This window comes from Saccopteryx leptura, chromosome X (assembly GCF_036850995.1).
Source record: "Saccopteryx leptura isolate mSacLep1 chromosome X, mSacLep1_pri_phased_curated, whole genome shotgun sequence".
NCBI lineage: Eukaryota > Metazoa > Chordata > Mammalia > Chiroptera > Emballonuridae > Saccopteryx > Saccopteryx leptura.
In genome coordinates this window covers 111,222,039-111,236,844 of record NC_089516.1, presented here as the reverse complement: position 1 = coordinate 111,236,844, position 14,806 = coordinate 111,222,039, and the positions used below count along the sequence as shown (strand labels likewise).

The following is a 14,806-nucleotide window of genomic DNA, read 5'->3' as shown; positions in this document are numbered from 1 at the left end:
GTAGAACTCCTAATTCATAGTATAAATTTCCATGTGTCCACATGTGTGTGTGCATAGGTGTAAGAACGTATTCACTCTGAGGAAGTGACTATACAAACGCACTCACATATGCATATGCTTTTAACTATCCCTCCCAAATATCTAATAGTCTTTATTTAATGAGATAAATGTATTCTTCAGGTAAAAAACAGGGCCTTCGCTCCACGGCCAAGGCGTCCTCCAGGACACTGTGGTGTGATTCAACAGCCCAGGGGTTCAGGCTGTAAATCTGGCGGTGTCTTTTTCTTTGTGATCTGGGAAGACCGTTTATTTCCCCGTGTCCCTCAGTCTCCTCCTACGTCAGATGAGGATGGATACTACTTGCCCTGTTTGTGTTGCCAGGACGAAGTTTAAGGGAAAGAAAGGTCAGAGTGCTGTGTGGATATGCCCTGATAATGGATTTCTGTAGTTCAAGTTTTCAGGGAACTGTGGTCTGAACCAGACGCTTCTCTAACAACTCTCGCCCGGGGGTACCTCTTAGCTGATTAGGACTGCTTTTGCCCCCTGGGTGCCTGCGTAGCTGTCTGGCACTGTTCCAAAGGTTGCCTGAGGTGACAAAGCTCAACCTCCCCTGCTTTCCCTAAGGCAATCACTCCAGTGACCTGACACCACCTGGACACTTGCTGGAGGTATTCCTACACAAGATTAAGGGCCTTAGTCAGGACTAGCAATTAAGAAGAGAGGGAAAGTATTCTTGAGATTGTTGATAATTATTTTGCTATCTAATACCACTACTGCTGCCCCTCAGAGGTGTGTGTGGGTGTATGAGCAAGAAAGCATGTTCCCAGCAACCAATGCAATATAGGACCTTAAGACCACCTGACATAGCTATCTATATATTCTAATTTACCCATTAGTCATGACAGTTTTCTTCTAACCTTTTCTAATATTAATCCATCCATTCATTAACCCAACTTCTCCTTTTATTTTCAGTTTGGGCTTCCTGTAGACGCCCTTTTCCTGCACAACAGAGCTGAGCCTCCCTTTCTTTAATTACCCCTTGACACGACTGAGGGCACACAACCTGTGCCCTCCCCTTTCTTCCTGCCAAAGTTTGTAGAAGCCCGAGAGTCTGAGAATGGTGTCTGGCCTCCGGTCAAGAAGCCAGCAGTCACACGGCTTAGAGATGATGCACCGTGCGTCCCATTTTCCCTCCCAGGGTCCCTAGCTAGCCACTCCCCGTCTCCATCTTTCCCAGACGGTACCATGTTCAGGGGCCCATCTGCTACTCTGCACCACCAGCAGCCCTGTTCGAGCTCTGACGGCTGATTGCTTCCCTGAGGTATCTGCATCTACCGTGGCTGTCTGGGCACCAGTCAACAAGTCTTTCCCCCTTCTTCACTAGTTGCCCTCCACCTCCTAACAGAGCCATAGTGCCTTCTCAGAGACCTCCAGAAGGAGATCTTTTGGTGCCTTTTCCTTTTGGCCTCTCAGCCCAGCCCTTTTCAATTTTGATTCATTCAAAGTAACTGTCTTTAAACTGTGTTAAAAATCCAGAATAAATTTATCTCCACCAAGTCCCTCCCAGACAACACAACTGCTGAAGACAATAGCATGGATTTCCTGTCTCTATAATTCTGGGCACCCCACACCTGCAGAAGGGGAAATAAACCTGAATATTACTACGTAGATTACCAGCCTAGTGTCTGGAATGATGGGCTTAAGAAATTCTCAGAGGCATCCTCCTCTGTAATCTCCCTCCGGGCTCCACACCATCCTCAAAAGGCAGGGCCAGGAGCAGGTATGATAATCCCGTGTCATGAACTGCCAAACTGAGTGGTCAAAGAATCAGTGTTTTCAGTTTTGATTCGATGACTCTTCTAGTCTGTTTATTTGGTGAATGTGATAATGAGTTTTAACTTGTATTTTACACGTGTCCTCCTCCCCATAAGAAGAGGTGACACTATTAACTGGAGAAGAAAGAGGTGTTATTCCTCGGAAGGTCCCTAACTTTATCTCCAGTCTAACTATTTAATATTTTATAAATATTTCGTCCTTGTATCGATAATGGTGGCCACCTGACAATGAGTTTGGGAAACCGTCTGAGGTATAGAGTGCTCCATTGTCACGCCCAATGGTCTTTGGTGTTGGACCAGTGAGATAGTGAGAGCTGGAGGTGAGCTGGCGATCATCTGTGGCTAACACGCCCTTTCTCTGCCCTTCCTTTGCAGTAACCCATGGCTGTGTACTGAATAGTATTCCCCGCTACAGCTGGACTGGACTCCATTTAGCCTTTTAAGCCAAAGTTCCTTTTTAACTGACAGCTTTCCTTCGGGGCGCCAGGAAGCTGGGTCTTCTGCCCCTGCCATGTACTTCAAGTACCACCTCTTCTTTTGAGTTCTGCCTCCTGGTGTCACTGGCACTGACCAGGAAGTTGTTACCTTTTTTTTGGTGGTTGTTACTTTTTTTTTTCAAAACACAGTCTAGGAAGGCTGTGCTAAACATTCAGGCCCTTTTGAAGTGCTAAGAATGGGCAGAGGGGTTGTTCTCTCTTTAACAATAGATAAAAATAGAAAGCAAACAGTAGAAACAATAAAAGCAAACATGCATACTATCTTTTCTTGTTGGTAGTTGTTGATTTGCTAGTAGTGGCCAGAGACAAGGACGAAGGGGTTGCCGCCAAAGGTTACACTAGTTTCTGGAAAGACCCCAGTCTCAGATTGGGTTATTTTAGGAAAACCAGTGCTTAGCAGTTTTGGGTTTTTTAAAAAAAATAATTTAGAGACTTGGCCAGTAGCTCCGAGAGATGCTAAGTTAGGGCTGTCAAGTCTTCTGGGAAAAGGCATCTGATTTGCAGCTTTGATGTTTCCTTGTCCAGTTTCACAGCTGCTTCTCACGCATCCCTGACTTAAAACAAAGGACTGGTCTCCATCCCCTGGGTAATTATTTGCATCACAAATTGAGCCCCTTCATTTGCATTTGTTTACAGATTAAGTACTTGAGGAGCTCTGAAAACTTCAAAAGTTTTAGAACCAAGCAGTCTTTGAGAGAATTTCAGAGACTAGGCAGGAATTTTGCATTAAGGGAGAAATTTTGGTCCATAAGACAGCCATGACCCACCCTTTTTGTAAGAAAAAAATTGAAGCCCAGAAAAGTGAAGGGACTTGCCAGAGGTCCCAGTCCTGTTTTGTGGCAGAAGCCAAGCCAAACTCAGTGGCTTGTGACTCCCGATCCATTTCACAAAAGGATTCAGTCTGTTCATATATGTTTCCGGAGACAAGGTCTTTGATGCTCAGAGAAACTAAATAGTATCAGAAGGCCTTTGAGGGTTTTTTTTTTTCCCATAGAATATCCAAGGGATGGGTGGGTAGGTGTGGGCAAAGCCGAAGACTCCAGACCAGCTCGTGAACGGAGTGCTTCTACTGACAGTAGGGTCACCAGCACCTGTTAGCTGGTCAGCTTTCCTGAAAGTCTGGAAGGGGGCCCAGGCACGCATGCAGTGGACCAGCGCGGCTAGTAATTGTCCATGTCCTCAGTGAGAACGGTGCGGAATGAAGAAATAAACTCGGATGGGATCGGGAGGTCTCTTTGCAAGGCAGGTAGCTTGCAAGAGCCAAACAAAGCCCTGGGTCAGCTTTATTACATAGTGCAGAGCCACATGCAAATAAGGAAGTCTCCCATACAAAGTCACACATCTGAGGCGTAAACAGGAATCCATTTAAGGCGTAAACAGGAATCCCCCCACCATGCATAACTGAAATCAACCTACATCAGAACAAACAAAGGGTGAGAGGAAGGGCATGTAAGTTGCCTCTAGCAACTTAAACAAGTAGGTGGGGGGATGGGACAAGTATAAATACTCAGCTTCATAGCCAATATGGAGTTGTAAGGAAAGAGCTTAGCCTTTAGCTTAAGCCTTAAACTGAGAGGGCTTTGCCAGCTTGCAGTCTCCCACACATGCATATGTTGAACAGGTGCCCTGGACAATGCTTACCATCAAGAAAGTTTGGAGGCCCTGGCCGGTTGCCTCAGTGGTAGAGCGTCGGCCTGGCGTGCAGGAGTCCCAGGTTCGATTCCCGGCCAGGGCACACAGGAGAAGCGCCCATCTGCTTCTCCACCCCTCCCCCTCTCCTTCCTCTCTGTCTCTTTCTTCCCCTCCCGCAGCCAGGGCTCCATTGGAGCAGGGATGGCCCAGGCGCTGAGGATGGCTCTGTGGCCTCTGCCTCAGGTGCTAGAATGGCTCTGGATGCAACAGAGCAACGCCCCAGAGGGGCAGAGCGGCGCCCCCTGGTGGGCATGCCGGGTGGATCCCGGTCGGGCGCATGCGGGAGTCTGACTGCCTCCCTGTTTCCAGCTTCGGAAAAATGCAAAAAACAAACAAACAAAAAAAGAAAGTTTGGTAAACAAGCATAAAACCTTTAGAAAGTCAATTAACACTATGAAAATAATTAAAGTTATTTTATTGGGTAGTTTTTTTTATTGTGTTAAATTTATTGGGGTGATATTGATTAATGGTAGTTTTCTCACTGAGGAGAGAAAGTTTTTTCCCCCTTCAGTGAAAAGGTGTTCTAATGAGTACAATTTTTTTTTGCCATTTAAAAATAATAATACTACTTTAACTACTCTGTTTACTTTTGGTGAAACAAAACCAGTCATTAGAAATGGCCCACGCTTTTGTTTTTCCAGACTGGAATGGAATGGTTTTCCTGAAACATCCCCATGTGTACACACACACACACACACACACACACACACACGCACCATTTCTCTTAAGCTAAGAAGTTGGCTTTTCCTAGCGGTAGTGCAAATCACTTTTGTTTTTGTTTCCTGTTTTAATCATCTGGCATTCCCTTGTGGCTGTTAATATGTGCTTGTTTTGAATTAAAACAAGAAACTTGAAACCAGTGTGTGGTGTTCTTAAAATCTCTCAGCAGATTTCCGAGTGGTGATAGTCCATCGGTGACTCCACTTCTAACCTGTCTTCTACCAGTATAATCTGTTCTGCCTCACACTGCCCCCTGCCCTTGCCCTGTCTTACTTTGAATGTCCTTTTTCCTTGGCTAATTTCATGTTTTCTTTCTCTTTTCTCTCTCCCTCTCCAGCTTTTTTTAATCTTGTCTTCAGCAGCTGCACTAAGTCTAAAGGAGAAGACTGCCATTATAGAAGAGTTAGGGCTCCACATTGTCTCAAACCAGAAACCAACCAATTCCCTGTCTCCCCAAACTGTGTGCACTTACGTGCGTGCACGCACACACACACATACACACCACACACTCAGCAAGTGTTCATGTGTCCCTGTGTCCAGGCAAGAAGCTCTCTCCTGGCTTACATGGTATTTTAAATGGAAGTGTCTTGTCCTAACATAACAAGGCAGGAAAAGAGCCATCAGAGCTGGAGAATGGACCAAGTGTAACCTCAGAGAGACAACTAACTGCAGGACGACTCACCCAAGTGTAAGTGACTGGGGCAGGAGACCTCAGCTGTGGGTGTGGCAGTGCTGTGCACAAGTTTTCCTTTGAGTTTTTATTTTCTTTTTAAATACAAATTCTCCGGTTCAAGAGGTTGACTGTCTACAGCAACTATTAGCCATTTCTAAATATGGAAGAGAAAGTCAAGCGACATTTGAATCTTCTCCGGCATTCACAGACCTTCTGCAGGCCCCAAGCGAGGGGGGAAATGGAGCCACTAATACTCAGTGGAGAAAGAAAACATGGGAGGGATTTAAGCTTAGTGAGAGCAAAATTAATTCCTTCACCTTTCCAAGGCTAGTTGGTGTTCTGAGAGAGATATCTGTTCAACTTGGGATCTGGCCGGAGAGCTTTAATGTTGATAAATCTGCCTTGAATCCATTGGGTTAACTTGCATCAAAATACCATGCCAGTGTGCTCACTCCCGTATATCCCTACAACCGTTGCCATCCCACTACCCAGTGTCTCTTGAGAGAGCCTCTGCATGTTTCCAGAATCTGTGTTTGTTTTTCTTTTCCTCTCCTTTATTCTTTTTGCTCAAAGGTGTGACCAGTCACTGCCCCCTCTCTGGGCTTTCATTCATCAGCAGAGACACCCCAAACCAGCACTGTGTAGCTCGACACCTTTCTAATATCCATGTCAATTTTCAATAAAATTCAAAGAAATGCTCAGTGGCTGTGTGAATTGATCTTAAACCATTAGGTGATGTGGCCCATCATGGAATGTCTTAGGAGAGCATGGCTGCCTTCGGAGTAGACGCTTTGAGGGGCTCCGGGACGCACCATCAGCCCATGTGCATTCTTCCTATGTGGGCTGCGGTGCCCCTTCCTTCCTCCGTCTGAATTTGAATTTCCCACGGTGGGGCAGGATTAGGGTGGACAAGAAGTCCTCTACTTTCCCTTCATTAGCATAGATCTAACCGACCTGCTGAGCTGACTATCATCTGGGATGATAGATGGAGGAAGTGGACTACCAGATCCTACAAAACAAGATCCTCCTCTCCTTTAATCCTGTGGTGTAAACATCCCGAAAATGTATGGATATGACCGTTGTTTACAACTCAAAAGGCATTCTAAAGATAGCAAGTAGTATTTTGTGTCCTGGGCCTACCAGGGAGGGAAGCTCCTGTCCTCACCCTGTCACCTCAGCATTAAACTGGTCAAGAGGGAGAATGGTCAGTTTTCATAAATCTGCTTGCGATCGAGGTGAGGTTTGCTTTCCTTGGCTTTGTTTCCCAAATTGTCAGACGCTGGGGTCAGGAAAGTGGTCTGTATCCTATTGGTACCCAGGCCTGAAGGAAATGACAATGTCCTGCGTCTGCACAGGTTGTACACTAGGGGGCAGCGCCTGACACAACAATAGCCTGTGACGTCACTGAGGAGCGGCAGGCACTGAGGTGTGGAAAAATACAGGCTCTGGAGCCAGAAAGCTTTGCCAGACGTGTGCGCTGTGGGCAAACTGTGTTTTAAAAAGGTCCCTGTAAAAAGAGAATATCAGTAACTCCCTGGCAGGATAATCATGCTATATAAGCTCATGTCAATGAAAGATCTGGATGTTCCTTAAACAGTACCCTTTATTAAGGATGCATTTTCCCTTTTACTAGAAATATCTTAGGTTCCTCTAATCTGTCGTTTTTAAAACTCAGCAGTACCGACATTTGAGGACAGATTATTTGTTGCAGAGACCTGTGCACTGTAGTATGTTGAACCGCATCCGTACCCTAGGTGTCAGTATCACCCCATCCCTCCTCCAGACATGACAACCAAAAATGTCTCCGGACAGTGACAAATGTCTCCTGAAGGGCAAAACAGCCCCATGTTGAGAATCATTGCTCTAGACCAGGGGTCAGCAAACTTTTTCTGTAAAAGGCCAGCTGAGAAGTGTTTTAGGCTTTGCAGGCCATATGGTCTCTGCAACCATTCAACTCCCACTGAAGCCCGAAAGCATAGATGATAGTATGTAAAAGGATGGGTGTGACTGCGCCAGTAAAACTTCATTTCCGGACACTGAAATTGACATCCACACAGGAGTTTCACTTTCACACAGCCCGAATTATTGTTGTGTCGATTCCTTTCAACATTAAAAAAGTAAAAAAGATGCGTAGCAGCAGGGGCATACAAATACAGGCCATGGGGCTGGATCGGGCCTGCAGGCCGCGATTGGCTCGCCCCACCTCTAGTGCATTTCAGTGCTTGTTGATGCATCAACACTCTGAAGGTGTTAGAAGCGACTGGATGGTCCAAAGAACGCAGAAAGGGAGACAAATGGCTGAAGTTTTCATGCAAGTTGGGTGGGCTGAGGGTGGGAGGCGGGGCTTCATTAAAATTGCAACACAGCTTTGCTAATGCATAGATGGGAGGCAGGGGCCAGCTGTGTGGAGGAGAGCTGCTCGGGGCGGGGCTCTGAGCTAGTGAGAATGCTGTCTACTTCTATTGTAGGAAGAAGACTGAGACTCTACTAGCCTCACAAAGGCCCAACACACAGGGCTCCTGTTTAAGCTCTGAGGTTAAGCCTTTTCTCCCTTTCTGAAACGCCCCACTTCAGAAGATTCATCCCTTATTGAAAGGACAGCTTTCTTGAAAGGCCTTTATTTTATGTATGTATTTTTTTGTGAGAGAGATAGACAGGAAGGGAGAGGGTGGACAAGTATCAACTTGTAGTTGTGGCACTTTAGTTGTTTATGATTGCTTCTCATCTGTGCCTTGTCCACTGGGCTCCAGCCGAGCCAGCGACCATGGGATCATGTTGATGACCCCATGCTCAAGCCAGCAAGCCCGTGCTCAAGCCAGAGACTTTGGGGCTTTGAACCTGGGACCTCAGTGTCCTAGGTTGACCCTCTATCCACCGCACCACCACTGGTCAGGTCGTTCTTTTAAAATCTGGGTACTCCTTCAAAGAGTTGTGCATTTGAACAGTAGTACCTCACAGTAATTTCTCACCTAGGCCTACCTTCCATCAGTGTCCATTCAAGTCCTCCACTACCTCAGCTTGTTTGGCTTGAGCTTTAGAAAGTCTCTTCTCTGGGCTCAATACCAATAAGCAATTATATGTATATCTGTTACATATAAGACTGGGGACAAACTCCTTATATCCGTTTAGGGCAGGGGACCCCAAACTTTTTACACAGGGGGCCAGTTCACTGTCCCTCAGACCATTGGAGGGCCAGACTATAAAAAAAAACTATGAACAAATCCCTATGCACACTGCACATATCTTATTTTAAAGTAAAAAAACAAAACGGGAACAAATACAATATTTAAAATAAAGAACAAGTAAATTTAAATCAACAAACTGACCAGTATTTCAATGGAAACTATGCTCCTCTCACTGACCACCAATGAAAGAGGTGCCCCTTCCGGAAGTGCGGCGGGGGCCAGATAAATGGCCTCAGGGGGCCGCATGCAGCCCACGGGCCGTAGTTTGGGGACCCCTGGTTTAGGGTTTAATCAAATTATTATTCCTTAATCAAACTGTAAGGGTATACAGTATTGAACATCTCCCATGGGTTTGGCCCAGTGCCCTATGCTGTGGGGGATATTTTGCATGAGATCTGGTAAGACGCTGCTTTTGAGGAACTCAGAGACTAGCCCCATCTTGGCAACTACTCAACTCCATTTTCCAGTACTTCTGGATACCCAGTCTCCCTTCTAGTACACTCAGTCTCTGCAAGGGCCTCTCCCTGAGTCACACAAATAATTTGTAGATTTTGTCTGAAATATCCTCTAGTGATTTAAATTTGCCTTTGAGGCTCAGGCCTTACTTTCTCCTTGAAGCCTTTCTTCACTCCCATCTACCTATCCTGATCTCATCTCCATTTTTGAACTTCCTAGTAGAACTTTTATAATCTGCTTTCTGTTTGAGGGACTTCACTCCTCAATGGACATCAAGTTTCCTAAGAGTAGAAACATCATTTACAGCCCTCTAGGGGGCCCAGTACAGTGCTGGACACACAACAAAGGTAATTAAGAGGTAGCTAGAGCCTGACCAGGCATTGGCGCAGTGGATAGAGCGTTGGACTGGGATGAGGAGGACCCAGGTTCGAGACCCTGAGCTTGTCAGCTTGAGCATGGGCTCATCTGGTTTGAGCAAGGCTCACCAGCTTGAGCCCAAGGTCGCTGGCTTGAGCAAGGGGTCACCTGCTCTGCTGAAGCCCCCCAGTCAAGGCACATATGAGAAATCAATCAATGATCAACTAAGGAACCGCAACAAAGAATTGATGTCTCGCCTGACCTATGGTGGCACAGTGGATAAAGCGTTGACCTGGAAATGCTGAGGTCACCGGTTCGAAACCCTGGGCTTGCCTGGTCAAGGCACATATGGGAGTTGATGCTTCCTGCTCCTCCCCCCCTTCTCTCTCTCTGTCTCTCTCTCTCTTCTCTCTCTCTCTCCTTTCTAAAAATGAATAAATAAAATTTAAAAAATTAAAAAAAAAAAGAATTGATGTCTCTCTGCCATCTCCCTTCCTGTCTGTCTGTCCCTGTCTCTGACTCTCTCTGTCTCTGCCACAAAAAAAGAGGTAACTAGATTGAGATTCTTCACCAATGTAGGGAACTATTGCACTTTGCTAGCATTTAATTTTGAAATTAAGTTAAAAGAATAGCCTGACCAGGCAGTGGCACAGTGGATAGAGCGTCGGACTGGGATGCAGAGGACCCAGGTTCGAGACCCTGAGGTCACTAGCTTGAGCGCGGGCTCATCTGGTTTGAGCAAAATCCCACCAGCTTGAACCCAAGGTCGCTGGCTCCAGCAAGGGGTTACTCGGTCTGCTGAAGGCCCGCGGTCAAGGCACATATGAGAAAGCAATCAATGAACAACTAAGGTGTCGCAACACGCAATGAAAAACTAATGATTGATGCTTCTCATCTCTCTGTTCCTGTCTGTCTGTCCCTGTCTATCCCTCTCTCTGACTCACTCTGTCTCTGTAAAAAATAAATAAAATAAAATAAAAAGTTAAAAGAATAGTGCAAAGTCTACCCACATACTCTTGACCCAGATTCACCAATTGATAGCATTTTCCCCATTTGCTTTATCGTTTGTGCTTCCCCCTCTTTTCTAGATAGATAGATAGATGTACATATTTTCTGTCTGGATCATTGAAGGTAATTTACATGTATTACAGCCCTTTACCCCCTAAATATTCCAGTGGTTATTCCCTAGTAATAAGGATATTCCTTACATAACCACAGACCGTTATCAACTTCAGTAAATTTAATATTGTTATACTACTTTAATCAATTGACTAATATGCTTTATAGCAGTTTTTTCTTGCCAAATAGGATCTGAGTTAGGATCACTGACTATTTACTTATTTGTTTGTTTATGGTGAGAGGAGGGGAGCTAGTGAGGCACACTCCTGCATGCACACCGGCCGGGCAGGATCCACCTGGCAACCTCATCTGGGACCAATGCTCAAATCAACTGAGTTATTTTTAGGACCTGATTCTGACTTGCTGGGATCAACCGATCAGCACTTGGGGCCAATGCTCTCAAACCAACTGAGCCACCCGCTGCAGGAAGGGAAGAGGGAAAGGGGTGAGAGGAAGGTGGGAGAAGCAGATGGTTGCTTCTCCTGTGTGCCCTGACCAGGAATCAAACTCAGGATGTCTATACACCGGGCCCACACTTTACCTGAGCCACCGCCTATGGCCTATGTTCTCTTTAGTTTCCTTTAATCTGGAACAGCCTTTCTTTGTCTTTTATGACATTGATATGTTTGAAGTCCCATTAATAAAATAGATTGTGCTCATTTTGGGTCAAGGTGCTGCTCAACTTCCACACTATGTAATTACTGTTTGTTTGTTTTTTCTTTTTTGCTGCTAATAGACCATCTCTCGGGAGAAGCTATAAGCCATGCAAATATCTGACTCCTCATCAAAAAATTCCCACTAGATTTAGTATCTATTCATAATTCTTGCCTGAAGCAATCTACAAAGTGAGGATTTTCCAACTCCAGCACTCCGTTCATATTTACCAGTTGACACATGATATTGTATTGTAAATAGAGGCTATTGTTTTTAATATGTTAGTAAACATTCCTCAAGAGGATATTGTAGTGGAGACTATTCTGGTCAAGAACTTTTGGAGTGTCATGCAATACCATCAGGGTTGCGGGTTTGATCCCCCGGTCAGGGCATATACAGGAATCAATCAATTAATGCATGGGTGGGTGGAACAACTGATTGATGTTTTTCTCTCTGTGTCTCTCTTTTCCTCTTTCTCTAAAATCAATCAAAATAAATTTTTTTTTAAAGAAAGATCATATAACTTAGGATGTCTATTTTTTTTTAAAGTAGTTTTGGTGATCTAATTTCTGGGATAGTTTATAGGGGTGGTGCTTAGCCAAACTCCAAGTTTTCCTCCTTTGATCACTCACTGACTCCTCCATAGAAAAGGAAAGGGCAGGCAAGGAAGCTCAGAGCTGTCAGTGAGTGTGTGTGAGTGCGTGTGTGAGTGTGTGTGTGAGTGTGTGTGTAGTGTAAAGACCGTGGCAGAAGCCTGTTTCCGAGCAGAGAAAGCTGACAGAGGGGATTAGGATGGATGGCTACAGGAGGACTGTTTTCAGATTGCAGTGGATGCCCTTATCGTCACTCTACCCTGTGCCTATCTTCAACCAGTTTTTAGATTATCTACTTCTGATTAGGGGCTTCCATTCTTGCTCACTGAGAAGTCATCTATGGCAGTGGTGCCCAACCCCTGGGCCGTGGACCAGTACTGGTCCGTGGACCATTTGGTACTGGTCTGCAGAGAAAGAATAAATAACTTACATTATTTCCGTTTTATTTATATTTAAGTCTGAACGATGTTTCATTTTTAAAAAATGACCAGATTCCCTCTGTTACATCCATCTAAGACTCACTTTTGACGCTTGTCTCGGCCACGTGATACATTTATCCGTCCCACCCTAAAGGCCTGTTCGTGGCCCAAAAAAGGTTGAGGACCACTGATCTATGGCTTGTGAGAAGGGAATGGGCTCAGGTAAGTTGACTAGGATTTTTTTGATAAAAAGAATTTCTAGTGAAATAAGGTCATATATAGACCTTATTATATATAATAATTATATAGCGAGAGTCCATAAATGGACTCTAACATCAGTTTCATTGCCTTCCATTTTGTAGTCTAAGTTCAAAAGTCATATTGTAATTATTTGTTCCTATGTGATGCACAAGTTTTCATCCAAGTTGAGAGGATATCATTTTTTAAAATTTTTTTTAATTTATTGATTTTTTAGAGGGGGGAGAGAGAGAGAAAGGGGAGGAGCAGGAAGCATCAACTCCCATATGTGCCTTGACCTGGCAAGCCCAAGGTTTCGAACTGGCAACCTCAGTGTTCCAGGTTGATGCTTTATCCCACTGCGCCACCACAGGTCAGGCGAGAGGATATAATTTTTATTTCCTCAAATCTTTTTCTAGGAAAGCTGTCTACTGATAGTAATGCTGTCATTGATGAAGGCTGGCAGCTCAGGGTGAAATTAATCCAACTGTAAAATAACAAATCAGACTTGTGGTGGTGCAGTGGATAGAGCGACGACCTGGAATGCTGAGGTCACTGGTTCAAAACCCTGGGCTTGCCTGACCTGCGTGGTGCAGTGGGTAAAAGCATTGACCTGGAACGCTGAGGTCGCTGGTTCAAAACCCCAGGCTTGCCCGGTCAAGGCACATATGGGAGTTGATGCTTTCTGCTCCTCCCCCCTTCTCTCTCTGTCTCCTCTCTCTAAAAAAATGAATAAATAAAAAATCTAAAAATAAACCAACCCTGGGCTTGCCAGGTCAAGGCACATACAAGAAGCAAATATGAGTTGATGCTTCCCACTCTCCTCCCCACTGAAATCAATCAATCAAAAAAATCTTTAAAAAATATAACAAATTAGCTTAAAACGTAGGCTCCAAGAAAATAAATTTTCTAACAGTGGGACAATGGGAAGAGCCTTCATTCATTCGTTAAGTCAGTCATTTAATTCAAGAAATATCTATGGCCTGACCAGGTGGTGGCGCAGTGGATAGAGCATCGGACTGGGATGTGGAGGACCCAGGTGTGAGACCCTGAGGTCGTCAGCTTAAGCGCGGGCTCATCTGGTTTGAGCAAAGCTCACCAGCTTGGACCCAAGGTCGCTGGCTTGAGTAAGGGGTTACTTGGTCTGCTGTAGCCCCTTAGTCAAGGCACATATGAGAAAGCAATCAATGAACAACTAAGGTGTCACAACAAAAAACTAATGATTGATGCTTCCCATCTCTCTCCGTTCCTGTCTGTCTGTCCCTATCTATCCCTCTCTCTGACTCTCTCTCTCTGTCTCTGTAAAAAAAAAAAAAAATATATATATATATATATATATATATATATATTTGGAGGCTGTTTTATATATATATATTTATATATATATGGAGTACCCACAGTAACCTGGCATAGGTACTAAAAGCAAGATTTCTTGTTCCCATGGACCTGACACCAGGTTTGGGGGAGAAGGGCAGTCAAGCTGTTTTTTAAAAAGTTCAAACGATGATAAAATTTAAAAAACAAACAAACAACCCCCCCAGGGCAGTGTAATGGCAAATGGCTGAGGAAGCACTGAATGCGGAGCCAGGTTACTTAGATTATGATCTCAGCTTTGCTAGTTCTCTAGTCTTCAGCAAGTCACCTCTCCAGCCTTAATTTTCTTGTTCACACAAGGATGACTTGAATTAATGATCTCCAAGCTTCCTACTTGGTATCATGTTTTGATTTGATGGTTCAGAGACTGCCAGTACTTTAGTGAACACGAATGCCTACCACAGGGTCAAAGACTAAACACTCACTACAAAATGGGTGAGACAGACATGGAACTAAATCATTATAAAACAGTGTGAAAAGAGATGCTACTATCTTCTGCTCTTCTCAGTCCAATACATCCCTACATGTAAGATGTGTCTTATAATGGAAATATGCCATTAAAAAGTTAAGGCAATAGGTCGAAGCCACCTCAGCCCATGATCTTGCTGACAATGGGACACTGAGAAATGCCAGGCTGTTTCTCTCCACCAAGATTTTAATCAGTTCTAGGACAACCGTGAAAACTCCGTTTCTTTTTCCTTTTTCTCGTATACTTATTGGGCACACAGTAGGTGCTGTGTAAATTCCAGCTGACAGACACACGCTGATTACAACTTTAGTAGCACAGGTTGGCAGACTGGGATTGAAGGGAACTACCTGGAACTCTACAGTAGTGATATGTTCAGCTGCAGAGTAATTTTATCATTTGTTTTGTGCAGCTTTTGAGTCTCCTTGGGGCCCCTTTTGCCACTTTGTAATATTATGGACGTTTTAAATTGGCACAGAAAATGCTGATTTACTTACAATCATGATCAGAGCTGTATAAACATGGTGTC

The 14,806-nt window shown here is 44.6% G+C and overlaps 1 protein-coding gene across 3 annotated transcripts in view; it reads left to right on the top strand.

The window, feature by feature from the left end:
• The window catches only part of SEPTIN6 (septin 6), a 79,379-nt gene extending 73,301 nt beyond the window's left edge, over positions 1-6,078 (top strand). For 2 of the 3 annotated variants that reach the window (XM_066356124.1, XM_066356125.1), the window contains one exon: positions 2,211-2,593. In XM_066356124.1, the coding sequence (XP_066212221.1) occupies positions 2,211-2,235 (25 nt within the window). In that variant the 3' untranslated portion in view covers positions 2,236-2,593. Of the gene's footprint in view, positions 1-2,210; positions 2,594-5,081 lie in introns of those variants that run through there. The other variant, XM_066356126.1, reaches the window with a different exon arrangement.
• Positions 6,079-14,806: the final 8,728 nt, after the last annotated feature.